Source organism: Hippocampus guttulatus, chromosome 10, assembly GCF_054856545.1.
Source record: "Hippocampus guttulatus isolate MCC_2025c chromosome 10, RoL_Hgut_1.0, whole genome shotgun sequence".
In the NCBI taxonomy this organism is placed as follows: domain Eukaryota; kingdom Metazoa; phylum Chordata; class Actinopteri; order Syngnathiformes; family Syngnathidae; genus Hippocampus; species Hippocampus guttulatus.
Genome location: NC_141270.1, coordinates 3630474 through 3657991, shown reverse-complemented (window position 1 = coordinate 3657991; position 27518 = coordinate 3630474). Strand labels below are relative to the sequence as shown.

The 27518-nt window shown below is 43.4% G+C and overlaps 2 protein-coding genes across 3 annotated transcripts; one reads left to right on the top strand and one right to left on the bottom strand.

Moving 5' to 3' along the window:
* The first annotated feature begins 258 nt into the window (after nucleotides 1-258).
* Nucleotides 259-5111, top strand: LOC147198933 (BCL2/adenovirus E1B 19 kDa protein-interacting protein 3-like). Of its 2 annotated transcripts, none has more exons than XM_086122049.1 (6): nucleotides 259-426; nucleotides 705-867; nucleotides 946-1003; nucleotides 1486-1592; nucleotides 2218-2367; nucleotides 4702-5111. In XM_086122049.1, the coding sequence occupies exons 1-6, from the start codon at nucleotides 384-386 to the stop codon at nucleotides 4742-4744; spliced, it is 564 nt and encodes a 187-aa protein (XP_085978175.1). In that variant the 5' UTR covers nucleotides 259-383; the 3' UTR covers nucleotides 4745-5111. The 2 variants fall into 2 exon arrangements, with proteins under 2 accessions (XP_085978175.1, XP_085978174.1); XM_086122048.1 differs by having other exon boundaries at nucleotides 946-1015.
* Nucleotides 5112-5826: 715 nt separating this feature from the next.
* On the bottom strand, nucleotides 5827-12811 carry LOC147198932 (serine/threonine-protein phosphatase 2A 55 kDa regulatory subunit B delta isoform). The gene is made up of 10 exons (XM_086122047.1): nucleotides 12603-12811; nucleotides 12241-12315; nucleotides 10336-10433; nucleotides 10066-10231; nucleotides 9873-9985; nucleotides 9580-9757; nucleotides 9026-9190; nucleotides 8773-8942; nucleotides 8407-8498; nucleotides 5827-6836 (listed from the first exon to the last, which is right to left on the bottom strand). The coding sequence occupies exons 1-10, from the start codon at nucleotides 12607-12609 to the stop codon at nucleotides 6557-6559; spliced, it is 1344 nt and encodes a 447-aa protein (XP_085978173.1). The 5' UTR covers nucleotides 12610-12811; the 3' UTR covers nucleotides 5827-6556.
* Between the last annotated feature and the right edge of the window lie 14707 nt (nucleotides 12812-27518).

Here is a 27518-nt window from a genome sequence, read left to right as displayed (position 1 = left end):
GCACTGCCTCCATCCACTGACCCACACAATATTTTCACTCGACGTGGTCCGTTGAAACGTTCTATTTGTGATGTATCGTGTCGATGTCATGGTGTGTTTTCAAACCCCGGCTTGTGACATATACCGGACGCAACAAAGACGTCCGCTTTCCAGGGAGAATGATTGCGCATGCGCATTCTAGCCCCGGAGGGCGGGGCCTACTGTTCCTACGTACGGCACGCGCCCTCGCCTTGGCCAATCGACGTCGAGGTAAACACTTGATTTCGTCATTGTTATTGTGTTGCTTGGAGGGCGCTGCAGCTGATCGGGTCTCGGGGAATATTTCGCCACATTTAAACTTTTAGCCACGTTGGTCAACGCTTAAAACGAAGCCAAGCTGTGCCATGTCGATACCAAAGGACGCTTCTTCGGAGGAGAGTTTGCAAGGTATTGTATTAAAATGACACCTTTTGTTCGGAAATGGCGCGAGCTAGCATGGAAACTGTTGGGAAGCTTCACGACAAGATTCTAAAAATGTATTTATATGAATATGCAGTTTAAAATTTTGTGAGTAAGGTGAGTCGGAGAGCAAATGATTACATTGTGCTTGCACACATTTTAATCTACATATCTTGTATTTAAAAATACATTTTTCATTATCACTGGCTGCTTTGTGTACATTAACTGTATTTTTTTCCGATTTATTATTATTATTTTTTAACCAGGTTCGTGGGTGGAGTTCCACTTTACACAAAGCATCAGTCGCCACGGAAGCCAGGAGCTCGTCATGCCCACGTCCACTCAGCAGGATGACGTGGAAAACATGCTGCTGGACGCCCAACACGAGTCGAGCAGGAGCAGCTCAGGCGGAAGCTCGGAGTGCAACAGGTCTGTGCTCGAAAAGGGAACTAAATGGTTGCGAAATGCAGACAGTCACTCTGACCCTTTGCTCCCCTTTTACAACAGCCCACGCAGAGCACTGACCCCCCTTGTGTGGAGAGGCTCTGGGGGAAGCAGCTTGCAGGTACTGCATATTGTAAGATCTACTGTCTTGATTTGAAAGTGGGGTGCACGCGTACCGATTTTTCGAACATGAGTGACCCGACACATGACAAAAAAAAAAAAGGCATACATTATAGTAACCCTCTTTGGCCTCACTGATACGACAGCTCGGTGCACTAGTCGTTTTTCAAACAAAATTTTCCTGCTCTAATCTGGCATTTCTGTACTCGTTGGACAGCTTTGGCATACAAGTACTTCAATTACATGTTACAAAATAGGCAAAAAACCCTGCATTCGTTCACATGAAAGTGCTACTAATAATATTGTACCTCACTAGTAATGGAATGTAGTTGTCCTACTAGTGAGCACAAGGAGTTTATTAGTAATGATATGACATTGCTGTTACACAAATTCACAATTGTCGGTATGTCTGTAACCTGCTTTACTGGTGCTTATTTTTATTTATTTTTTTCAACCTGACCGAACCCACAATGTGTTTTTTAGTCAGACGAGGACCTTCAGGAAAGGAGACAGGAAGTTGAGATGATGATGAAGAAAAACGCAGACTGGATCTGGGACTGGTCCAGTCGACCCGAGAACAATCCGCCAAAGTATGCTTTTTATGTGTTTTGACGTGATCACACTGGCTGTGGCCACAATATGAGCTACACGAGTTTTGATTGAAACAGTTAGTTTATTTTACCGAGTGGTGTTCCGACCAATATCGTCTCGATTAAAGCTGCTCCTTAAAAGATGGAATATGGATTTTTTTTAGCTGCACCCTCACATTCGCGTTGGACGCTGAGGCATCACCGTTGCAAGCATGATTTGTTCATGACGGCGTATTGCCAAAAATGAAATGTTACTGGTTCAATGTATTTTTTGGTGGGGGTTGGGGGGGGGGGTGCACAATCCAAACGTAAGAGAGACGCCTTAGTAAATGGAAACAGTCACGTCTGCGCCAGTGGTTGCAGCAGTCCATATGCAGTCAGTTGCCTGCGCCTGAAGTTAAGGAATAATAATTGAACATTAAATTAGAGGCATCAGATGAGGCCAGGGGAGATTGTTCCCCCCCCCCCCCCCCCCCAAAATTCATTTCACTCGCTTTTCTGCCACATGAAGTGCCGTGGCGCCTCTTGCTTAATATATGACAATTTGGTCATTGAGGCAAGGTGACCATATTCTGTCATCGTGACCTTCGACGGGCCATGAAAGATTTATGTGCTTCCTCCGCAGGGAGTTCCTGCTCAAGCACCCCAAGCGCGCCACTGCGCTCAGCATGCGCAACAGCAGCGTCATGAAGAAGGGCGGGGTCCTCTCGCCCGACTTCCTGCAGCTCTTCTTGCCCTCTTTAATCATCTCGCATATACTCGCCATCGGCCTCGGGTAAGGCTCGTTGCAGTATGGGAGCATCTCAAGGAGTTGCGAATTTGTTTCCGAAAGGTAGACTTCCTTTCAGCAGTGAAACTCGTTTGCATTTGAAGTAGGGTTTCAAATTAGGTTCAGGGTTTCAAAGTAGGGTTGCAAGTTAGGGCTAGGGTTTTAAAATAGGGTTAGGGTTTTAAAGAAGGGTTTCAAATTAGGGTCAGGGTTTGAAAGTAGAGTTTGAGGCGAAGTGTGGGTATTCAACGTAGGGTTTCATATTAGAGTTAGGGTTTCAAATTTAAGGTGAGGGTTTGATAGTAGCGTTTCAAACTGGGGTTTGGGGTTCAAAGTGGGGCTTCACATTAAGGTTAGGGTTTCAAAGTTGGGCTTTCAAATCAGGGTGAGGGCTTCAAAAGTCAAGTTTCACAGTAGGGTTGGGGTTAGTGTTTCAAAGTAGGATTCCGAATTCCGGTTCGGCTTTCAAAGTAGGGTTTCAAATGAGGGTTAAGGCTTCAAAGTAGAGTTTGAAAGTAGGGTAAGGATTTGAAAGTAGTGATTGAAGTTCGGGTTAGTGTTTCAAAATCAGTTATCAAAAGCTGTATTTAGAATTTACTAATCGGTTTCAAACCCGGTTTGCACATAATTACCACGATTTTAAGTACCTCTGCTCAATCTCCAAATGAAGTTCTGTTGTTCTAGTACATAGATGCAGTGGCGGGCCGTGCATTTCAACCTTCGGCCTTCAGTGACGTCACATACATTAACACAATATAGGCTCGTCAAGCAGCACTTAATTTCAGGAGCATTTAAAACCATCAAGTATGCATTCACAATTAAGAGCAGGAAACTAAATTTACAGGTATTGTCAAAAATAAAAAGAATTTAAAAAAATACTAAATAAAATGCCAACCCAAATTACGCTGTGTGATCTTAAACAAGTCTGTCCAATAAATTGCGCAATGTCGCAGTTTCATATAAGACACAACCACACAATAACAAAACAAACTATTCTTTGAAAATAAAGTTAACAGATCATTTGCATTTTGAGAATAGGCTATACAACAGCAACTAACTGAAAATGTTGAGCAGCTGAGATTGAACGAACTTTAGAGCACGAAGCTGACTACAATGCGCCATTATAAATTGCAGGTGAGCTGATTTATTTGATACATTTTTGTATATTTGTCATTTTATTTCGTTACCATTAATACTAACGAAATAAAATAACAAAAAGAAATGTAAAATAAAATTCATTTACTCACCAATGTAGTGCCTGTTCACTGAGCTGTAGATCTACGCGAGTGTCCCCAAACGTTTTTAAACGCACCGTAGCTTGTAAGTGCCCAGCCGTAATCTGATGTTTCCTTGCTGCCTTGGTAAAACAACTCAAATTGGTAAATCCAGTGGAAGGTCCGTCTTGAAAATTGTGTGGAAAGTAGTTCCGCAACCAGATCAACGTCTTCTCCTTCGGCCATTTTGGGTCAAAATGCAGCAACAGCTCCCTCTAGCCGGCGCTAATCCAATCACCGAACGCGCACGTCCAGTGTCGATGTAAGGCCTTCTAGCTGGCCCTGGTACGCAGACTCGTGATCTGATTGGCTATTGCAACCTGACTGTGCACGTTCATTTACAGCGCACAGAGGCCTGCTCTGTTTAATCTGATGGCCCCGAGCAAGTTTAATTTACCTGGCAACACAAGCTATCTGAAAAATGATTGGTTAAAAACTCTACCATAATAAATATGAGTGGCTTTTAATGTTATTTAAAATAACATTGAAAGCCACTCGACTAAGTGGAAATAATATGACGTAAAGAAGACAGAGAATAATTTTGTTTACATATTTATGAAAATAAAATAAATTAAATTTATGTTATTCTCAGAAAAGTAAATTTATTAAATTTACTTTTCTGAGAATGTTTAGGCCAGCAGAGAAGGCCTTGCTGGCCCTGACGGAACCGCACTGCATAGGTGTCAAACTCAGGTCCTGGAGGGCCGCTGTCGTGCATGTTTTCCAAGTCTCCCTGTTGGAACACATCTGATTCGAATGATCAGGTTCAATGTCAGGCTTCCGCAGAGCTTGCTGATGATCTGATCATTTGAATCAGGTGTGTTGCAACAGGGAGACTTGGAAAACATGCAGGACAGCGGCCCTCCAGGACCGGAGTTTGACACCCCTGTTCTAGTAGGATGATCCTGCCCTTTTTTTTTCTTTTTTTTTAACTTTCTTGCACAAGCCTGTAGCTAATAAAGACAGCTATTTTGAACTCTTAATACTTTAAAGAATTTTAGCCAAAAGCTCAACCTAAAAATAGAATTTATGTGGTCTACCGTTTAAAAATTTTTTTTTTTTTTAGGATATACGTCGGGAAGCGTCTGGCCTCCCACAGTACCCTCTGAGAAGTGTTGCATTCGGACCTTGATGAGACCTCGGCATGCCTTGAAATGATGAGAGATCAAATGTGAAAAAAAATCAAGCCACCGTGGGCCAAGTGACTGAAACGCCTGCGGCCCCTCTCGGACTCATCTAAGCTGTCCCCTGATTTTTCTGCCGCTTCCTCAAAGATCTGCACGTTTTAGGAACTGCTACGTTGTACGTCGATGAATCACTTGATCGAAATTGGTCAATTGTATTACCGGTACTATTGTGTCATTTGTATCCATGTACTGTGATTACTTCACCACAAATTATGCTGCAATATTTGTCAACAAAAGAAAATGTGACGCACAAACATGGTCCATGAGATTCAATAAAAGTTGAAAAATGCATGCGGCTTTTGCGAGTGATGTGAAAGTAAATCCGCCCAAAAGATGAACACAATTAAAATTTTATTGAACTTTGGTCAAAATAATAAAACCAGTGAATACATTGCCACCATGTGAGGATCAATGGACAAAGACAATGCGTTGTGTGTTTTGAACGTACTTGACATGTCTAAATTTTCGGAGGAACTTCCCCGTTTTAGGAAGGAGACGGATGAGGGCTGTCAACACTCCTAAGATTGGGAGGCACTCTTATCGCCGACGCGTATGGGTGCAATGTGTATTCGTAGCAGCGGCGTTAATGTGGACATCACGCGTCAAAGATCGGAATTAACTCATAATGCACGTGAGGTTCGGGCTGGGAGGGGGTCGGAACTTGTAGCTGTCACTCATAGAAAGTCGGAATTAAGGCTGCAGGTTCCCTTTGTCCGTCTTGTGCCCGTGTGCTTTACCGGCCCACAAAAAAAAAATATAATAAAAATAAAACGCGCTCTAAAATCAAGAGGAACTTGGTACACACACGCGCGTGCACACACACACACATTGACACACACTATTAGTTGTGTCCAACAGTGGTTGTGGAACTGGTAGCCCCAAAATGGTAGTTCATTAGAGATCTACTTAAAAAACAAAAAAACAGTGCTGCGACTGGACATGTTCCATCTCTACAACATAAAAACATGCAAAGCAATATACATCGAAATTTAAAAACACATCTGTCGTTTTAGTTTCTTTTTATTATGTGGATGACAAGGTGTACTTGAGTAGATACAGTCGGTGAAATCAGGTCACTGTATTGATGGGTGGAGGGAGAACGTAAGTACGAGAAGGGGAAAGAAAGGGAGAGAGAAAAAAAAAAAAAAAGTCCGCTCTCCAGATTCACGGCCACTTCCACCAGCAGATATGCGGCCGACGGGAGGGAAGGAATGTTACAGTTTGACTCCCCCCCCCGCCCACCAACCGTTAATCCGCTCTTCGGTGCTCGGAAACCTTTCAGACAGCGGTACGACGTCACTTGTGTGGCGGGAGGGGGCGGAGGGGGTCAGCTTCCGAGCCTTTAAAACGGTGAAACGAAGGTTAAAATTGTCAACACAAACATCGACGTTCAAGAGTTTGACCTCCGTCAATGAGATCCAGGTTGGGCTTTCTGGGTCACTGGGGCGAGGGAGAGGGGGGTGGGGGGTGGGGTGCGATGATTGCCCTGATGCCAAAAGGCAAAAAAAAAAAAAAAAAAAAAAAAAAAAAAAAAAAAAAAAATCAAAAAACAACCTAAGCTTAGATTCAAAATAAAACAGACCTACGGGTCGGCCTCCAAAAAAGTAGACGCGTGCTTTCAAAAATTTCTTCACCAGGAGGACGACGAGGCCGTTTTTTCTTGTTGTTCTTATACAGACAGACACGTAGTAGGCTGAACTACAACAAGGACGCCCAAAGCCCGTCCCCGCTCTTCTAGTTGATCTTGTCCTGGAAAATGTACAAGTTGTTGGTGGCGGCCACGGCGATCACGTTCTCTTTGGGGTGCCAGGCCGTGTGCAGGATCTTCTTGTTGAAGTCCAGGCTGTCCACGCTGATCTCGTCCTTCTTCCGCTTGCCGCCCGTGGACACCTTGCGCGGCTTCAGCGTGGCCCGCGGCTTGCTGCTTTCCCGGGACGCCTCCAGCGTGACGTCCCGCCGGGTATTGCGGTCGAACATTCGGAAGAAGTTGTTGTACGAGCCCGTCATGATGGCACTGGAAGAGAAGGAGGCGATTCAGCACAGCCTTGCCCAACCTTTTCCGATACCATCCAACGCTTATCCGGGGTCGGGTCACGGGGGCAATAGCTTGAGCAGGGAGGCTCAGACCTCCCCTAGCCACTTCTTCCAGCTCTACCCGGGGGATCCCGAGGCGTCACCAGGCCAGCTGGGAGACATCGTCTCTCCAGCGTGTCCTGGGTCGTTCCCGGGGGGCCTCCTGCCGGTGGGAGGAGCCTGAAACACCTCACCAAGGCAGCAGGCGTCCAGGAGGCATCCTCATCAGATGCTCCTCTCAACGTGGAGGAGAAGCGGCTCGGCTTGGCTCTGAGCCTTAAAAAAATGCAGCGTACTGAAGTAGAGGCAGACAAGGTTACCTACGCCTACCGACTTCCTGTCTGCCTGTGAGTATTAATGTATGCTCAGTATGTTGACGCTCCAATTGTGCTTTAAGTTACGATAACAATCTCGTCGCTGGCTGTGAAAACAGGTTTGTCCGTTTCGTCATTAAAAAAAATAATAATTCTAAGTTAATGGATGTTTTTTTTTTTTAATGACAAAAACGGACCGACGTGTTTTTCACAAAACGCTCATCTCTGTTAGCCTTTCTATGATGTTTTGCTTTATAAATTGGCCAACCTTCGTCAAATGAAACGGCTTAATTGGTCCATTTTGGTGTTTAAACCTCTTGGTGGGGTGTTACTGCCGTGAACAAATTAAAACAGCACTTATTTAAAATAGAAACAATAATATTAATAATAATTAAATGTGAAAAACAACTGTAAATAGCACTGCGATTTATCCATTTTGTATTTATATTGCACTTAATTGAACGGTGTTTGTTTGTTTTTTCTTCTTTCTTCTTTCTGCCTACATTCTTGCTGCTGGAGGCTGTAAATTTCCCCAGTGTGGGACAAATAAAGGATATCTTATTTGTTGTTTCCAAGTATTATAACAGCTCTGCTAATTCCCGTGAGCCTGTCTATAACCTTTCACATTAAACTAGCCGGTGTTGGTCAAGGTGACATATTTTGGGGTTGAAATGTTCTTTTGCTTTAGGTGTCACTTACACAGTGAATTTATAAACCGTATTTGGAGAACGTGCGAGCAAGAGAGTGGATGACGGGTGATAAGCAATAAGTTAAAAGGTGTGCTTACATCAATATAAATGCATGGAAAGTATGTAGGGATGGTAAAACGCTCTAAAAATCTATATATACGGTCTCCATCACAAATTTCCACCTGTTGCGGGTATATTTGGAATGTGCTCCTGTCATAAACGAGGGTCCACTGGACCATGAAATAATGATCCCTGCCTGTTGTATGTCTGGCAACAGGTGGCTTCATCAGTAAATTGCACATTCTGCCATCTCGTAGACGAGCATTTCATTGTTCTGGCCTGTCACTATACGTCACTGGCATAAAAAATGATCGGAGATATGTTCACAGCAGCACATGAATTACTTTTCACGAAGAGGAAAATGAACGTCAAAATTGGATCATTTCATGGTCTCCGGCAGTGGTTGGGAATCACGAGCGTGGTCAAAAAAAGAAATAAAAGTACAGACCTGTCACTGCCATTCCAGCAGCACTCAAACTTGTCAAAGATGCAGTCGTTTTCATACAGCGAGCACAGTTTGCTGCGAAGGTACTCGTGGACCTGAAGGGCAAACAAAACCATACAGCAAATCGAGACGACCTTGACATCATCAAGCCTTTCATAAAAACCTTTCTTTTTTGGAGCAACTGAATTTAAAGGGATCCTCAGTTTACGACGGAGTTCCTTTCCTACGGTGCCCAACACCCAAAAACAAATATGCCCACGAACACTTCACACATTTCATCAGTAACACTTAATCTGGTTTGGCAAAAAACAACACTGTTAAAAATCAAAAAAAATTGGGGGCGCGAAGGGGGAATATCTGCAAACATACCTGATACGTCTCCACTGGCCGATTCTCCATGTTGAGGTCCCAAACTTTGACAGAGAGGTAGTCACGTGTCATCATGTAGCGCCCGCTGTGACTGAACTTCACGTCTGAGATGGATGAGATGATCTCGGAGAAGAAGGAGCGGCTGCTCGGATCCTCGGGCTCCTCGAAGACTACAATTGATCCATCAAAATTACAATTGGGGAAAAAGAAAAAAGGAAAAGGACAGAATGCTGGCGCGCTGACGGCCACTCACACTTGGAGTGGCGGTCGCAGAGCGCCGCCGCTCGCATGTCGCACAGCCGGATCGTGCCTTTGCTACTGCTGTACACAAATACATTGCATTGGTGGGGATGGCACTCGGCTGCCGTGATGACTTCTGTCAGCTCCTCCATATTCGCCGGCTTGATGTCTACAATATCTGGGAGGAGGTGGCGGGGGTTAAAGGTGACAACGAGCAGCCCCGGAGTGTCATAATACAAAATAAAACAGCTGACAGAAGAAAAAACAAACAAAAAAAAAACTGGTTGAAGGAGGCGACTGGACTCCAAAAAATTCTTTGGTTCTAAATTTAGAAGTGTGCAGTGTCTCCATCTCCCACCGGTGTCAAACTCAGGCCCGGCCAGGGGTCAAGGTCAAGCAAATCTTGTTCATCACCTTCCATGATTCTTGCTAAAATTTCACAGTTGCAAATGTAAGAAATAAAAATGTCTGGTGATACGGCGTTTATTTGTTTCATGCAGCATTGCAGATTTCCACATCCCCCCGGATGACGACTAAGAATCTCCGCAGCCGTAGCAAAAAGGATACTAAAACTTCTGTCTGTGATTTCCAAGTGCCATAAATTTATTCTTAGGTCATCTGCAGAGAGGTACGTTTCATGGTCACTATTTACAGAAATGGAATTAATGTGATAGGTGTGCGCGTTTGCAAAGATCCTCCGCGGGCTGGCTTCTACCATGAGATCCATCGGCATTAGCACCGGTACCTGCAAAGCAGCCGCAAAGGCACACATTAGGACGGCTCAGTCAAAAAAACAAAACAAAAAAAACAATCAAATAAAAAGAGAGACAACAAGGTGGGGCAAGTGAAAGCGGACGTACCCGTAAAGACGTGATTCTAAAAGGGTCTATAAGTCGGCCGTCTTCATATTTCAGGTTGTAGCCTTCCGCTCGCTTGTCTCGTTCACTTATTTTCCACAATTTGATAGTTTTATCTGATCAAAAAAAAAAAAAAAAAGAGCAGTTGGGTGAGAGACGACGTTGGTTTGGCGGAGCGGGAAAAGCGATCTCTTACCGTTTGTTGAAAGTAGAAAGTGAGCAGCGTTCTGTTGGGGCAGCCATCGAATTTTATTGATTTTTTCCTCAATTTCTAAACTTTTCAAATAGTCAAATTCAGGCTCGTGACTCTGAAAAGTGCTATAAACGTTGTACTCGCCACGCAGGTGTGGACGATTTTTAGACTGTGAAGCAAGAGAGGAAACAATTTGATGTCCGTGACTCACGGAATGACAAATACATAAAGCCCCCCCTCACACCCCCTTAGAGTGGGGGGGAATTTAAATACCTCCTGCTCGTGCTGAAATATCACAACTCTGCCTCCCTTGTCTCCCGTGGCGAGCAGCTCTCCGGAATAGTTGAATTCAACCGTGGAGATGATGTCAGCTAAAAATAGAAACAACAAGCTGTGGTGATGTGTAAAAATATCTGCATTCAGTTACAGTTGCATGATGGAAAAATATCTTCTCTCTCTATCAACGATCACAACAAAATTAGCTGCTGTCAAAAAAACAAAAACAACATTTGCATTTTGTGTGCGCACGTTGCTAAAGTGAACGCTTGAGTATCTGCTAAAGTGGCCGTAAATGCAAATGTGACATTTTTCCGACTTAAAAATGTTGGGATAAAAATCTCCCCGTTTGTACTGTAGGTCAAGCAGCTCGGACAGAGCAAATGACAGAAGACGACGACAACCATAGGGAGCGGGGCACGCTGTATAAACAAGCGTACATCCTTGGACGCAAGCGGAGTACAGGTACAAAAGGTTGCCTTTGTTCATACCATAGCGCACTCGATTCCTCACAGCAACCACCCTATAAATTGTTCAATTTCGCTTGAACTAGTTGGAAAATTTGAAGGCTATTACTTATATTATTATATCTTTATTGTATCTTTGTTCATCTTTGCGGGCCAGCGACACAGAGTGACCGATGAAGCAATTTAGAGGCATATTTGAGGTCAAATCTAGAGTATTCTCAGAGATTATAATTGTTGTTTTTGTAAATATACAATACTCACAAAAAACGCACTCGTTCGGTATTTCAGTACTTTACACACGACTTGCTGTTTTTCCAACAGTGACCCGATGGCAAAAATCACAACCGGCGTTTGAACCGATACATTTGTCATGATGTCTGTTTCTTTGCCTTTCTGTGACTCTTCCAGTCTCTGCTGAACCTCATGAAGGACACGGTGGCATTTAGCTCGGTGGCCACTATCCTCCGAGAACATCCTGTTTGAAGGCTCCCAATGGCCAGGTACTATTCATCTATCGTTAGGCCCGCCGCACACAAAACGATGCAGCCGAGCAGGACTTAACTGGAATGGCTGCTCAACCACACACCAGCCGAGTGACTGTTGCACACTAATTCTCTCATTGACAAAGCAACATTTTGAAGCGCCACATACATATTATTGTTACGGAACCACAAACGACACTGCAGTTCTAAAGAATTGAGGGAATGGAATCTTCAAATGCTGCTTTTGTGTTAGTCTTTTTTTTTCCTTTGATGATTGTTTCTATTTTTATGTTCGGTGTAATGATGAGCATCGTTGCTGTAAGAGTCTAATTCCTCTCATAGTATGAATAACGTATCTGTCAATCAATCAGTGGGACATGCATTCAAAAGTTGAAGGGAGCTCAAGTTACCTTCATGTCAAGTGCATTTTCAGCTCATCCTGAATTTCCACATGAAGGCTATCTTGTGAATTTTTTGTGAGTGAAGCAGGCTTACTTCCTTCAGCTCCTATTAGTAATAGGGTACGACATTATTAGCCTTATATCACGTAAAGCTCCTTTTTCCTTCGAATCCGTATGTAAACAAGACAGTTTGCTCACCGTTATACGCGCATTGCATTTGATTCCCTGAATGAATGAAATCGAGCGTGATGTCACACGCCAATTTATGGGCGCAGCGCAATGACGTCACGTCCACAGGCGCTCCCCCCCTTAATAGCCTAGCCGCCGTTTAGCATTCGGCTAGCTAGCCGCGCACACAGTAGCGTCACCGTTTCAAGACAAACGGCACGTTTAACACACAAATACACTAACACGCTCCATCCAGGTATCGCAGCCGAGGGCGGCGGTGTCTAAGAAACCCGTGGCGAGCGCAGAAGAGCGGCTTGCTCTCCTTCTCCTCCTCCCCCTCCATTCTAGCCCAGCGTGCTAGCCATGCTAACGTTAGCTACATACCTTCCGCAACATCTTCATCTATCGCTCCTTTCACTTGAGAGAAACACCACTGAAAATCATTTCCTCCAGCAACCCCTGAAAGGTAGAAAAGGGAGAGAGAAGGGTGTCACTTTTGTCGTGACAGCGCGAGGCGTTTCGACGTTAAATGACTTGACAGTGACACAGTTTTGACAACAAGCACGCTAATTAGCTTAGCCAGCTAACTTGCAGTCACTCAGGGCCATCTCTCGCTCTCTATCTCTCTCACACACACGCACAAACGCACACGTGTATATTTATATACACGCATATACACACACACGCACGAGCTAAACGAGGTGGTGGATCCTTTTGCTTCCCTTCTTCCCTCTAAAGTCGCTCACCCGCCATTGCTTCATTTAGCAGCGCTTTTTGTTGTACACGGCGCGTCCAATGCCCAAAACGACGCGCGCGGCTGGCTCGGCGTTAACGGTGAGCATCCACGATGACTGCGAAACGCCGGGGCTTCAGGATCCGTCAAGACCACACAAATTATCCGTGATTTTTTTTCCTCCTCTCCCCCTTTCCAAAATGGCGCATGGGACATGGAGCAGTGACGTCATGCACGCATGCCACCCTCGCGCGCGCGCATCCTGCTCCAGCATCATCAATAGAAGTTCGCGCGTTTGTAATTAATTTCGATATCAAATGTTTTTAATCGTTAACCTGATGTTACCTGGTACAGCGGCGTTCAAGTTTACGAGTGCACAGATAACACGAGTGCATCTGCACGAGAATGATTTGATTTGTATTAGTGCTGCAGTACAACAAACAAAATACTACTACAATAACAACGCTATAGCAGCAAAATAATTTTTCGGAAATCATTAAAAAAACAATAATGTACAGTGTCTATAATTGAGAGCACTAAATATATCCATCCATCCATTTTCCGAACCGCTTGATCCTCACTAGGGTCGCGGTACTAAATATACAATTGTAGAATTAGTATTTAAAATGTTGTAGCGTCCTTTACAACTTCCTTCTGTGTCAATTTCATTTATCGTTTGCATTTTACAAGCGACATGAAATGCATAAATATTATGACACCTGCAAGCGTATGAATTTCACGGGTGAATGAGCACCACCTTGTGGAAAAAGGACACGCATGCAGAATGTGTCGACGGCGATACTGTACCTCCAGCAGCTATTGTAGTGTCATTTAATTTTACATCTGACACTTTCATTTTGAGCTACGCGAGTCAGGTAACATATTTTATTCTCAAGTTCAGCGCAAAAATGAATAGAGAAAAGGCATATGAACATTGGACACAATCAAGGTTTATTTTCGAATTTTGATGAATAGAAACAGCCCGTTATAGCATTGAATTGAAGTTACTCCCTCCAAAATGACCAAAATGGAGTCGACGGAATATCAGTGGCTCAAACAAAACATCTGCGTGACTGTGACGGCTCGTCTTATTAACACTACAACAAACTAAATTTAGTAACAACATCACTGCGGCAACACTGTAGTAAAATAATAACAATCAACATTCTGCCAGAGTAGTGAGTACAGTAGTACTACTGTACGTTTTAAAAATATAGTATTAAGCACACATGAGTAGAAATAGACTTTCCAAAGACTTTTATATTTTTCTGGACTATTAACCTACTTGAGCGTTCATGATTTATGGGTTCTATTTTAGAAGCTAATATATAAACTTGTCACCTTGAAGCGGTCATATTTCACGGTCAATGATCACCCCCTAGTGGGGAATGACAGCAATGCAGAAAATGTGTGCGCATGCTGACGAGCCTCAAGCGATCCTCAGATTGATTTGACGTCACGGCTGCAAAATTACAAATCTGACACAATATAGTGAAAAAGAGCAAGTGTTATCAAAATGAATCAGTTGAGAGAGGTTAAACTTTCACAGAAAGCACAACATTTTGCTATTTGTGTTGCCCTTTGCGTTTTATTACACAGAAAATATCACTAGTAACATTTGAAAGTGGTTTCACGATTAATAATTTCAGTATTATTCATCCGACCATAGTACATAGCTGTTTCGAACCTTTTAGTTACTACATGTGCCAAAACTAAAATGTCTTCGAACTTAAGGGTTCTTAAATATTTATTTAAAATATGTGAAATATTTTGTGCATTTTTACTTTTGAGGTTTCTCGAGTTTTCCCTAGTGAGGGTTTGAGTCCAGCCGCTTATCTTCACTGAAACCTAACATACAATGGGAAACTCCATATGCATGTCCGCTAACAATTAGCATCTACAGTATGTGGCAACGGGTGCCGCAACACGTCAGCAGACAAGATAACAATACTTATAGGTACATACTCTTTATCCTCTGAATAGAATGATCAGTATTGTTGCCGTACTGAGAAGCCTAGAGAGTATGTCTGAAGAAGGTTCGTACACCAGAATGAACAACTGAACTCACGTCAACTTCATTTGTACATCACTTTAGAAGTGCTGTCCCTGGAGTAAAAATCTGACATAAAATACAGTTAAAACAATCAATAAATGACACAAAAACAGTATAAAAACACCATAAAATGACAAAACAATTCCGCGTCTTAAGCTGAGTCAACTGCAGCACCAGGTCGGCTTTGGTGGTAGCATTCTAGAGTGGTTTAGATCCTATTTGGCACAAAATGCTTTTGTGTTTGCCTGCCCCACTGTCGTATGATGTTCCGCAGGGTTCAATTTTGGGGCTCCTGCCATTTTCATTGTAATTGGAGAGAGTGTGAAGAAAACGGTTACAATCTTTTGAATTAAGCGGAAGATCTGAGGTCCAGTACTAGCACGTTATCAATGGCTGCCACTCCTCCTGGGAGGGGTACTGTACATTCATTTTGGCCAACATTTTGACATGGCTCACAAAAAAAAAAAATCTGCCATCAAGATCAGAATGAGACTTGACTTGTGAGACGCGATGTTCAAAAAGTCCATAATCCATTTCCAAACTTGCGGTTAACCACATACAAAACAACGAGTGGTTGTTTTGAATGTCTTTCTCCACAACAGAAGACTCGCCAACCTTGAACGCACATTTTTTGGAAACGCTGCGCTTTAATGAGTGCTCCATCCTTGTTGCCGCGTCGATTGGATTTTTGTCCTCCTCACTTTCCTCCAAAGTTCAGTGTGCATTGTGAGTGCGCGCGGGCTTGCTCACTGGCTGCGGCGCTGCAGCTTGATCAGGTATAAGGAGAGGTGTTGACTTTATTCCGAGCCTCCAGTAACACCACTGACTCTGATAGTTCCCTATCCCGCCGGGAATTCATTATAAGACAGCTAGAGGCTGCTTGCGGACGCTTCCCGCGCTCGGCCGTATGTTAACGTGTCGCTGTGGCGCCGGGCAAACGTGGTGCAGCTGCTTTCTCTGGCTGTGGGCAACCTGGAGAGATTGATTGGTGAGCCTTCTGTTTCATCCAGGATCAGGGCCACATTCAGCAGACACGCCGCCTCCGGAGAAGACGCCATTTTCCGAGGAAAATATGGCTCATTACCAGCGCTGGCAAAATGAAGGTGTATTGACTTTTCTACCCCCCCCCCCCCCCCGTCTTTTTGAAAGCATCTCTTACACACAACACACCTATTGTTTGTTTGTGCTGGCTCAAAAAAGACAAAAAAAAAACTTTCGCACATCTCATCATGTATTATATTGTGTATTTAGTCTTCAAAATGAAACATAGCGCACTACTGGAAACCCACAAATGGATCAGTGTCGACTATTTGCCTTTTTAAATAGTACTGACCACAAATGGTTCGTGTTTCTACAACAGTGGCCCTGTGAGATACAAGTTGAATTTGTCCCGTCACCGTGCGCGTAACACACAACAAGCACATCTCAAATCATTGTTCCCCCTTGAGCTGAATGGAAATTAATTTGTTCCAACTTCCTCAAAAATTAACAGCGCAGTAGAATATTGTACAGAATGTAAAAAACAAAGCAGTTTTGGGATTAGTTCAATGGATAAAAAAAATTACCAGCAAAATTCTTGAAAGGGGCAAAAACTGCCAATAAGCATTTTTCCACAAAAAACGGGGGTTGGCCCCAACCCAAAAACTATATACTGTAAATGTTTTTCAATAAAAAAAGCATGGAGCAGAACACTTAAAAAAAAAAAAGTATGTCAGTGTTGGTCGCTCATGTTTAAAAAGTGCTAAACTGACGTATTATTCTAGTATTTTCTTGAAGAATATTCAAATGTTTGAGTTCAGCACATTTTAATCATGTGCAACTGAATTGTCAGAATAACCTAAATCCAAAGGATTTGTGTGTGTGTGTGATATTAGTTGTTCTTCATGGAGGATGAAGGATACATGCTTGCAACTATTGCCATCTAATCTCTCTACTGTGTATTGCTGAGCGCACGCAGTGTATAAATATTAATTGATTGAAGGGCTAAAACCCTACAACACTGATGCTAATTGTTTTGCCAGTCCATAGCATTTTGCATCGTTTGTTAGCATTATGCTAAACGGATTGTACGGCAAAATTGTGTCGTTTCAAATAAATAAAAAAACATCTAATTGTTTTTGTATTAGTTTTAGCTTGACAGTTAAATTCACCTGGGAGTGGTAATAAACACCTTGAAATCATTTTTTGGGGTGGGTGGGCTACCTATCAAACTGTTGTTTGCTTGCATCTCAAATTTTTGCTCTCAAGTCAAAGCAAAAAAATATATATACTGCACATCCGACTGACAGGTAATATTTTGAAAAACTTGTAAGTCAGGCCACACATATTTTAAAGGTACGACTTCACTTACTTCCTCTAGGTAACCCCAACATTTGCCAGGGAAGAAGCCCATTAAATGCCAGTTTTCTACCAGCAAAAAATATGACTTCCTAAATCAGTTTGTTTTCTATTTATGACTCTTTGAAAAATAAAATAAAAAATAAAATAAAAATCATAGTAAGTAAACCAACATGTTGTTAGTTAAATGCAGACACACACACACACACACACACACACACACACACACACACACACACACACACGCAAAGAGACCCCTCCTCCATGTTTGGTCCATCAGACAGTTTTTAAAACTAACCATTGCTGCGCTCAGGGGCATGAAGCTGTGTCCAGGCACACAAACACACGTACGAAGCAGCAAAAGACAAACACAATTAATTATTCAACGCTCTTGTTTTTCTTTTTTCCCCAAGATCATTTTGGCTATGTTGTCTCTATAGCATCCGTCCGCCTTGGCGAGCTGGAAGCCAGGAGGGCCTGGCAGATGAGCGAGCTTGAGGTCCTTGATATGATTTGCATGCGCAGACCACCGGAGGTCAGACGTGGAGGACGCGCCACTGATTCCACCACTTCGTGTGAGCTTTTTTCCTTTTATTTTTGTCATGCTTTTTCTCCTCACTCTGGTGTTCAACCTCAAACAAGGATGAAGCCAGGTGTGTTTTTCTTCCCCCTTTTGTTTTTGATAGCAGAACCGCACCTTTCCATGCAATTTCTGCGCGTAATTGACACCAACGGATTGATGGCAGAAGGCGGCGGCAAATCACTACTTTTCTATCAGGCAGAGTTACACAAATTAATAAAATATATAAACATGAATAATACAAATAATAAATCAGATAAAGAAATTAGCTGGTCCAAATGAACCTCCTCCGACACTTCAACTTAGTGCCTTGGCACCAAGGTGGCGCCAATGCAATAATTTGACATTAGACATGGCTTTGACACACACACACACACACACACACAAATGTTTTTCAGCGAATAACGGAACAGTAAATTCACAAGTAGCGAATAGCCAATAAGCGGAGAAGACAATTTCGAAGACTAACCGAAAGCTAATGTTAGCCGCTAGCTGTTGACTGACTAGCTGATTGTCACTTGTTATAAAAGCTGGTGTGTTTTTATAGAACGTTTTACATTTTACAAAGCTTCTGACTTGTATTTTTTTTACACTTGTCTGTACATGTTGTTAGTTGTCATTTATGTTTTGATTTTTTTTGTTAAGGGGGGAAGCCCTCAATGACGTCCCTTCGTCAGAGCAAACCTGTTCAACTAGCAAATCACATCTGTAGTGATCTGCATACATTAAGATGTTTAATAAGGACGTATTTTATCGAGGCGTTTCATTGATATTGTTCGATGAACAATAAATTTGACGTAAGGCTATTAAAAGGTGGATTGGGTCGTGTCCCTGAAGACCTCGGTACCAAATGCACAGCCCACCACTGCTTTTATGTTGTTGTTATTGTTGCATCAACTGTGTGATGTGCATCTTTTGCATACAGTGCGGAACACTGAGCACTAGATGGCAGTGCGGCACTGATTATTTTTCAACCGTGATTTTCCCCTTTTGCAAGACGTGACGATGACACGGCGAAGGCCACCAACGACGTTTAAGTATCACACAGCACATCTGTGATTACACTCGATTCGGCATTTAATTTAATTTAACTGTGTTTTTGTTGCACGGCGCTGCCAATCTATTAAGCTTCTACTCAGGTTGACTTTTCTTTCTTTTTTCTTTTTGTTTTTGACTACGGGTTTATTTGGACATCACATCAAATATATTCTGAGGATGAAGAAGAAGTAGAAAAAAAAAATCAATGAATCACACTGAGGAGAAATATTAGACGCTGATCCTTTGCAGAAAGCATGTCTTTGTAAAACGATCACATTGTAAATAAGATGGGTTAAATTGCACTTGTAGCTCGCCTTCCAACAGTCGGCCTATTCTCTCGGGGTGCTGGGTGTGGAAGTGAGTGCTGCACACTCTTCCTTCTAATAACGCCAGCAGACAATAAGAATCCCGGCTCATAACGTAGGCCTGCCCCCCACATCCCCTCCGTCTACACTGTACAAAACACGTATTGGGGGGCAGAGGGGGGGGGGGGGGCTTAGCAGCTAATAAAGTGGCAAGTCGTCAAATCCATGTGAGAAGAGCGCGGCGCCACAGGGACCTTTCATAACACTTGTATGCGCGGGTTCAAGCGCAGTGTAAAGGTTACGCGTTGGCATTGTACGCGCGCTCACCTGATGGCTCGCCGTAAGCCTCGCCTCATTTCCAAGGCCGCCTTTCTCATTTGAACCAGCGCCACTGAATAATTCCGCTCCCAAAGACAGCGGAGGCCCGATGAATGTTTCACACGCGATACAAAATTGACCGTGTTCGTGGCGGCGGCGAATTAATCAGCCTCTGTTGGATTTCCCGTTAAGACGCGGAGCTTTTCACTTTCTAATGTTGAATCGGGGCCTGGCCTTTAACCAAAACAAGAGTGTCGCTAATTAGCCCGCATCGGCCGGCCCGGTGTCTGAAGCTGTCCTTCACGGGAGCGCAGACGTTCTCCCGCGGCATTTCCACCCACTTTGTTCGCCGGGCTTTGATCCACACGATTCCAGTTAAAGTTACACCCATTGCGCTGCAAGTTGAAACTTTGGCCATTGTCACCGGGCGGAACCTTATACCCGTGGCGCCTTCTGGCTTTTGTCCCTCCCTTTTAGCGACGGAACTCTCCTAGCGTGGCACACAAAAGGCTACTCACGACACCATTTTATCATCCCTGCCACGATAGCCACATGCTAACATTGAACAATCGAGATATCGGGAGCAAATGTGAGCACCTGAAGCGGTGCTCGTGGGTAGAAAGTGGTTCGCATTTAGCAGAACGGGGGTCATAATGTGGGACGTTGTACAAAATAGACACATTTTTAACAAATACATTAATGAGTCAGTTTGCTACGCTATTACTTTGTGTAAGCTATCATGCTAACACACAAGTTGGTCAGTTTCTACCTCTTTTAAGACGACTAAATGCTAACCTGAAATTTGTCATGGTTTCTACTCATTACTTTTCAGAGACCCGGAATTTAGTCAGGTATCTAAGAAAATATATTTGAAAGTAACCACCCCAAAATCACTCTTCTACTATTTACTTTTTGTAAGCTATCTTACAAATCGACCAGCAAATTAGCATGTGTTTACAATTTATTTTTGGTGACAAATCCTACTTAGGAATTTGCAAACTAATGGCTGTTCCGCTAATTATATTTGTAGGAAATTGTCAAAACAACCCTCAAATTAGTGTTTTTTTTTCAATTTTTTGAACAAATGACTTGTTGCTTTTTCACAAGCCAGTCTCATAAAGCCTCCAGTACTAATGTCTCTTTTTTATGTTAGCAATTAGCTCTTCAACACCAGAAGATGACCAACAAACGTGCGTTTCCGTCATCTTTGTCTGTGCGCGCGCGCGTGTTGTCGCCGTTGTTGTTCGAGGAGCATGTCGCTGCTAAACTGAACGGAACGCTTTGCGGCGCGCTAATCTGGCGCACTTAAAGGCAACAACAACATGCCGGGTCGTGCATGTAAAGTGCCGCTTCCCCGTACAATCGGCATTGGCGTCGTGCGAGTGAAACATTCATGGCGCACTCCATCGGTTCAATATTTCATTTCTCGACAAAGACGACACTGCGGAACAGATGCTCAAACTTTTCCTCAGGAGAGTCAAAGTCACTTTCACAGGCGCCGTGGAACAAAGGACCAAGTGAAACATTTGCGCGTCCTCTCGCTCAGACACACACACACACACACACACACACACACACACACACACACACACACACACACACACACATTTATACATAAAGACATATGCATATGAAAGTTAAAGTCCATCTTTAGCTTAATCTCATTTTAACACTTAAAGTGTAAATTGTATTTGAGGGGAAATAAGCAGCAACACATTCAGACCGGAAATAGACCAAAGAAACACATGCATATATTCTTTATCCTAGGCGAAGAATGACTAATATTATAGCATCTTACTGAGTCACTTACAAAAGTTGTGAAATTCTTTTTTGTGCCTGCACTGGTAGCCAAGTCGCGGACACCACAAGGTGTCACAATGGTTTAATCATGATGCCCAAACTGTTTCATTCTGGACATTCTAAGTGAAATTTTAATCGATTGATGTTTCTCTTTATTGGCATTTCCATTCATTTCAATGGGGCAATAAGGCCCTGCTGTGTAGCTTTTCTGAGCGTAATCGCACCCACTCTAATGGACAGGCTTCTTGTGTGTGACTGTCACACATCAAAAGGTGAAAAATGTCATGCTCTCTTTTTGGAAGAAAAACTTTGGACACCCCTGATGAGCATTGTAGGTGTAACGTGGACAGCGCAATGTTTACATCTGGGGGCGACGAAAAAGTCAAGCCCTTTAACGATCCGCCAAGGTTGCCCCCTTTGCCTCCATGTCGTACGCGCGATGAAAACCGGACTCGGCATGTTTACGTTAGGATTTCTTCATCTGCCTTTTAAAGCCCGACGGGCGTGCTTGAAGGTGAGGGGAGCTAAGATGATGATCCCCTCTTCCTCCGAGGAGCTTTTCCTCGCGCGCACCCTCGCAGATGTCGACATTTGGTGAGGCGCTGTACACCAAGCCCCAGATTATCAAGCCACTCCTCACCCAAAGTCTGTCGAGCCAAACTCCAGAGCCCACGCTTCACCCCCACCCGGTCCCGTCCCGCCCCGCCCCTTTGCGGCCCGGTGTTGTGTAACCCGAGCTGCCACCTGAAGGCCTCAACGAGCGGCGGTGCGGGCCTGACGTGCTATCGATCAACAGGCAGAGCAGATGGCGTGCACCGCGATTCCTAATGCTCCTCAAATCCAACAGGAATTGACAAGTGAAATCCCCCGCCGGAGTTTGGCCGACTTTTTAGCTCGGGCGTTAAGCTTCTGTAGGATTCTCAATTGCAAAGTCAAACAAGAATACAGGGGGGGGCTCGGCGGTTTTGGACGGGGCGAACGTTTTGAGGTTAGGAGGTCTGTGTAGTTTCAGTTTTTAATTTGATCGGGACCTGGACTGTCATTTTGACTTCTGAATCAATTTACGATCTTTTCAGATCCTTTGTTTCGATGCGTTGCGGCCTCTGCCGCCATCTAGTGGCAAAAAAGCCAGCGACTCACAGTGAGTCACACTTCCTCTGTGTTTTTACATTAGACAGGGCTACGGCCTGACTAAGTGACACCCTTTTCCTTGTTTCTACGTAAATATATTCGGCACCAATATGCCACAGGGTGGCGCCAAAGCAATGCTTTTATGTTAGACAACGGCTGTGGCCGTTGGAAGCAGAGAACCAGCAAACAACAGAGGCAAAGCAACTAGTTTTGCGTCGATGCCAAAGAATATTCTGACTTTACGACTGCGTTAGGTCAGATACAGACTACGACACAATTTGGGTTACATTGCTGTCGTAGGAAGGGAAACTCTGTTGTAAAACGAAGACAGGAAGAAGGAGACGGGGCCAAACGTGCTCGGGGGAAAAAGGTTGACGATGTTGACTCGCATCGCTCTCGCTAGCTTTCCCAGAGTGCGTGAACATCCTCCGCACTCTCCTGCGGCCGCCCCTCCCCGGAACGGCGCTCCCCTTCCCACTGGAAAGTAGGCCAAGTGAGCGCCAGGGCGTTTTTTTTCTTTTTTTTTAAAGATGATCATTTCGTCCGTGTGTGTGTTTTTGGGTGTGTGCTCGCTCAGGACAAGCTATTCATGTGGCGTGTAGAACAAAGAGCAGCATTATACAATTTGCGGAGGGGAAAACAAGGCCAGTTGAAACAAAGACAACAACAAAAAAATGTAGCTTTCCGATTCATTGACTTCCTTCTTTTCCACCTCTTGGAGGAAAAAAAAAAAAGGTCCCTTGCCACTAACACAACTGCAGGTTCATTGTGTGCTGCTGGATTATTTTAGCGTACACTCGGTCTTAGTTTTCGCCGCGCAGCTTTTTCACCTTGACTCCCGCTCTCGTGACATCACAATTAACATTTCTGTTAATAGCGATGCACCTCGGCGTTTGGCGCCGATGCCGGCGGAGTGCAAGAAGTCGCTCCGCATCGCTGGGGGGAACCCCCCCCCCCCCCCCCACACACACACACACAATAGAAGAGGCGTGTTCATTAGCACCACATTGCCGATAATGATGTATTGTGATGAAATGAATTCTTACACATGAAGAGAAGATTTTTTTTTTTTTTTCTTTTTTACTGTCGCGGGTGGAGGAGGAGGAGGAGGAGGAGGAGGAGATCAGAACCCAAATGGTGAGATCGAAGGCCATATAATTGTTTTTAAAAAAAAGTCAGGTCAAAGTGTAAAAAATGAAGTTGGTAATAAGGACTTTAGTCAGAGGACTTGGCTAGTTCCGTTCCACTCAATTTTTAATGGGATTTGTCACTTGAGGTGTATTATACAAAGCATTTAAATAGCCTACACAGTTTAAAAAAAACAAAACAGCTGAGTGAACTCAACATTTCAAGGAAACATGCCTCAACCCAATTTTAGATTGGGCAATTCAACAACCTATTTTTACTTTTGAGAAAATTTGTCTTTCCTGCATTTCACAACAAAGAAACAAAATCGTTCACAGAGCTAACTGTCTCTTGTACTGTCTCCCAACACCTTCAAGATTTAAATGTAAACAACTCCGATTTTTTTTTTGGGGGGGGGGAAACAACACGCTTGTTTTGTTGTGCTTGCTAAGATGATTGCCAGTTTTTGTTCCTTTCTCTCTCTGACATTGTCTGATCACTTGGCGCTAGCATAAACTGAACACCTTCATGGAAGTCGTCGATAAATTGATAAAAGGGCGATTGCTAAAAATGGTCTTTTGGGGGGTGGGGGGGGGGGTCAAGTTATTCAGGTTATCGTAATCGGAAAAGGTTGAATTGAGGCAACTGGACTCTTATTTTGACAAATTGGTTGTGTTTGTGGACACGACTTTGGCAACGATGCTATTAGGCTAACGATTTCTGATTTGCTGTTTTTGTCACGCTTTCTGTTTTGGTCAACTAGAAAACATTTATTGGAGGCATCATTAAAAATAAATAAATAAAAGGGACGCAAAAGTGTACTGTAGTAAATCCTTTTGACACTTCGCTGAGCACGAGTCTCACGATATACGAGGCGGGTCAGCAAAGTTCCAAACTTTGAATTTTCCCTTTGGAGTGCAACTTTCCAAGCTTTATTTGTTCCACATTCATGCATCCCTGAAATGATTCTCCATCTTGACATGTCAGCGTCTTTAAAAAAAAAAAAAAAAAAAGGCTCCCCGTGATGACTCCTTAAGCCTATAGTAAAAAAGGAGCGGGGGTGGGTGGGCTTATCTTTAGGTCAGGTGACTAAAAGGTTTGCTCAAAACACGGCCATGTTCTTCTTGGCCAGGAAAGTCACCTTTTCTCGCGCATTGAATGAAGCAACTGTCTTTTGACACCAGTCCTGGGGACCTTTCTGATACACCTCATATTCTAAACTCCATAAATGAGGCCGTTTTTTTTAAACTTGTAAATTGGCTCATGCTGTATGTTTTACGATCACTTATGACGTTTGCCATACGGTTTGCGATGACATTCAACAGACACGTGAGCACAGCCCCGCCCACCAGCTGATGTGATTTCAAAATTGACCTTTTGAAAGTCTTCATTTGGCCTTCAAGTTGAATATGTTTCCACTTATGGCTGAAATAATCACATTTTATTGCCTTTCTCCTCTCTTTGACACCACTCAAGAATCACCAACTCAACTTTTATTTAAATCAGTCCCGGATAGCTACACAAAGCGGTGATGGACACCTCCGCGATTGGATTGGAGGGGTGGGGTGTGGAAGGGGTAAGGGGTGCAGGGGGGTGGTGGGGGTCGTAAGGAGGGAGGGGTCTGCATGAGAGTGATGGCACCCTGGGTTTTTTTTTTTTTTTTTTGGTCATGTGCATTTCGGTGGAAATTTCCAGGGGATATTTTAGATGTTAATAGCCCTGAAGTGGTCGCGGTTTCTTATTTAATTTCTCTCGCCTTCTTTTAAAATGTAATTCGCCCACAGACTGCGCCGCGAGGCTCGAAAGCAGGCGCGGGTTAAAAAAAAAAAAGTCTCTCATCATTTCCACAGTAGAATGGAAATGCAAATGGGATGCAGGCATATTGATGCCCTTGACACAACTCACCAGTGCACACAATTAAGTTGGTCACCCAATGTGACGTCAAGACGGAACACCACATTTAATATTATTATTACGTTATTAACAATAGTATAATAATAATTAGTATTACTGCCTGCGCGTATGTCGTGCTGGCCTTACTAAACAAAATTCGGCTTTTCCATTAATTGCACTCCTATCGATTTATGAAATGCTCGGTGTGTAATATGTACACTACTACCAATAATAATGATGATGATTAAAACAATGAAAATAAGCAAAATTAGCTTCTGCTTTTTTTTTTTTCCTTCACTTAAAAAAAATCCACGTCGAGATTTGGGCGCCTTGTGCAAGTGGGAGGAGGAAAAAAAAAAAAAAGAGTGTTGCCAAAGAGGGGCGCTGTCCGTCTATCAGCTCGACAAAAATCGATCCCATCACTCCTCTTGCCTAGAATACATTTTTAACCCTCCCACCCTCCCCGCCGCCCCCCTTAAAGACAAAAATAATCCATAATTTGTCCTTTTTATGTCTCCTTCTAATGTTTTTTTTTTGGTGCGTGTGGAGTGGGGATTTCCTTTTAATTGTGAGCGAAATGTGAACGCATTTATTTTAATGAACACACGCACAAAAAGTGTTTTGCAATCACGCCCAAAAAAAATAAAAATTAAAATGACTATTGGTGATAAAAATGTGTTGGTGGTGAAACAAACGCGTGAAGGTAATTATTCAAATGCGCCTTAAAATATAAACACGTGTTTTAGGGGGGAAAGCAATGTGATGAATCAATGAAAAGATGGGAGTGGAATATGTTAAGAGTGAAAAATGAATTTTAACTCAATAAAAATGTGAAAATGTTCATTTCCATGAAAGAAACATAGGGGGGGGGGATAATCATCAGAAATCAACGCAAATGCAATACAAATATTTCGGGGTGACAAATTACGAATGCATGCACGGACTAAATTCAAATGTGTCAACCATAACAAATCAGTTAAAATGTGTTCTAATTAAGGAACGCAAGAGAATAATTTAGAATGTGTTTTAGGGGGGGGGGGAACGATCAAATATGTGAAAGAAACAAGGGGAAACCATTCAAAATGAATGCTTACCAAAAAAAAAAAAGCTTTCAAGAATGGCGAAATAATCGGAATCAATGCATGCCAATATTAGAATAGCTTTGAATGAAAGAAACAATCATTTAAAAGAAATCAATCGGAAAATACTTTCCCCTCCATGCGCCACCCATCCCCAAAATCAATAACAAAAATATAGTTTCCAGTGCAAAGGGGAAAGAAAAAAAAAACACGTACGCTTGCTGCGTGGGCTGCTTCTCTAATCATTAAGAATTTGCGAGGCACTGTGGGCGTGCATGTAATTAATAATTAATCGACAAAAGATCCCTTTCACAAAGCCTGCATGGGCTGTTTGTACAAAAAAAAAATTAAAATAAAAACAACCACGCAAAACGCAGGTGAGCTCCCTGCAGCAAAAAAAAAAAGCTCCTTTTTAAATAAATGAGAATAAATAATAATAATAATCATACGGTGTTGCATGGGCGCGCGTGGACGTGGAAGTGGGCTGGACAGCTGGGCAGCGGCCGGCTGATTGACTTTGCCGTGACATCTGGGAGGCCCGCTGGCCCCTGGCACGCGTGGAGGCTGATGTCGGCCATTTACATGCAAATTTTGGGCGAGATCATGAAGGGCCTCGCCCCGTAAATTCAACACACACACGCACACACAAAGACAGAGGGGTGCATGCGCACGCCACACACACCGGAAGCCCTCATTGGGAGTTTGATTTGATATCAGTGGAGGTCAATAGAAGAGTGGGTGGGAGACACTAGTAAGCGTGACGTGCTTTTTTTTTGTTGTTTTTTTGCGCATCTTTCCACCCCCCCCCCCAAAAAAAACATGTTAATATTTACATTTTGGATTTTTGTTGTCCGAAGACCACAACAGTCAAGGGGGCTCAGCTGACGCCCCTCTTTTCCGTCTCTGCACGTCCAGATGGCTGCAGCACACAGATTTGCATTCATTTCCACCGCTAATATGTCCACAACGAGCGGGGCCAGCTGCATTTGTTGTCAAATACGCTTTAAAAAGACGCCGTCGTTATTCCGACACATTGTGTGCGGGCGAGTGTGCGCGGCGGCTCCTCTCCAGTCAACAGTATCTGATCTCTAAAGAGGATTTGCCTTTTAAAGAGAAAGAAAGAAAAAAAACCGACATAAAAGGGAAGGTTAACTTCTTCATAAGCGAATTGCGCGCATTTTTTTGCATGCGGTCTTTGACGATTTTTAGCGCGCGCAAAGTGTGTGCAAAGCTCAATTTGGCAATAGATTTGCGCGGAGGTGAAAGCAAC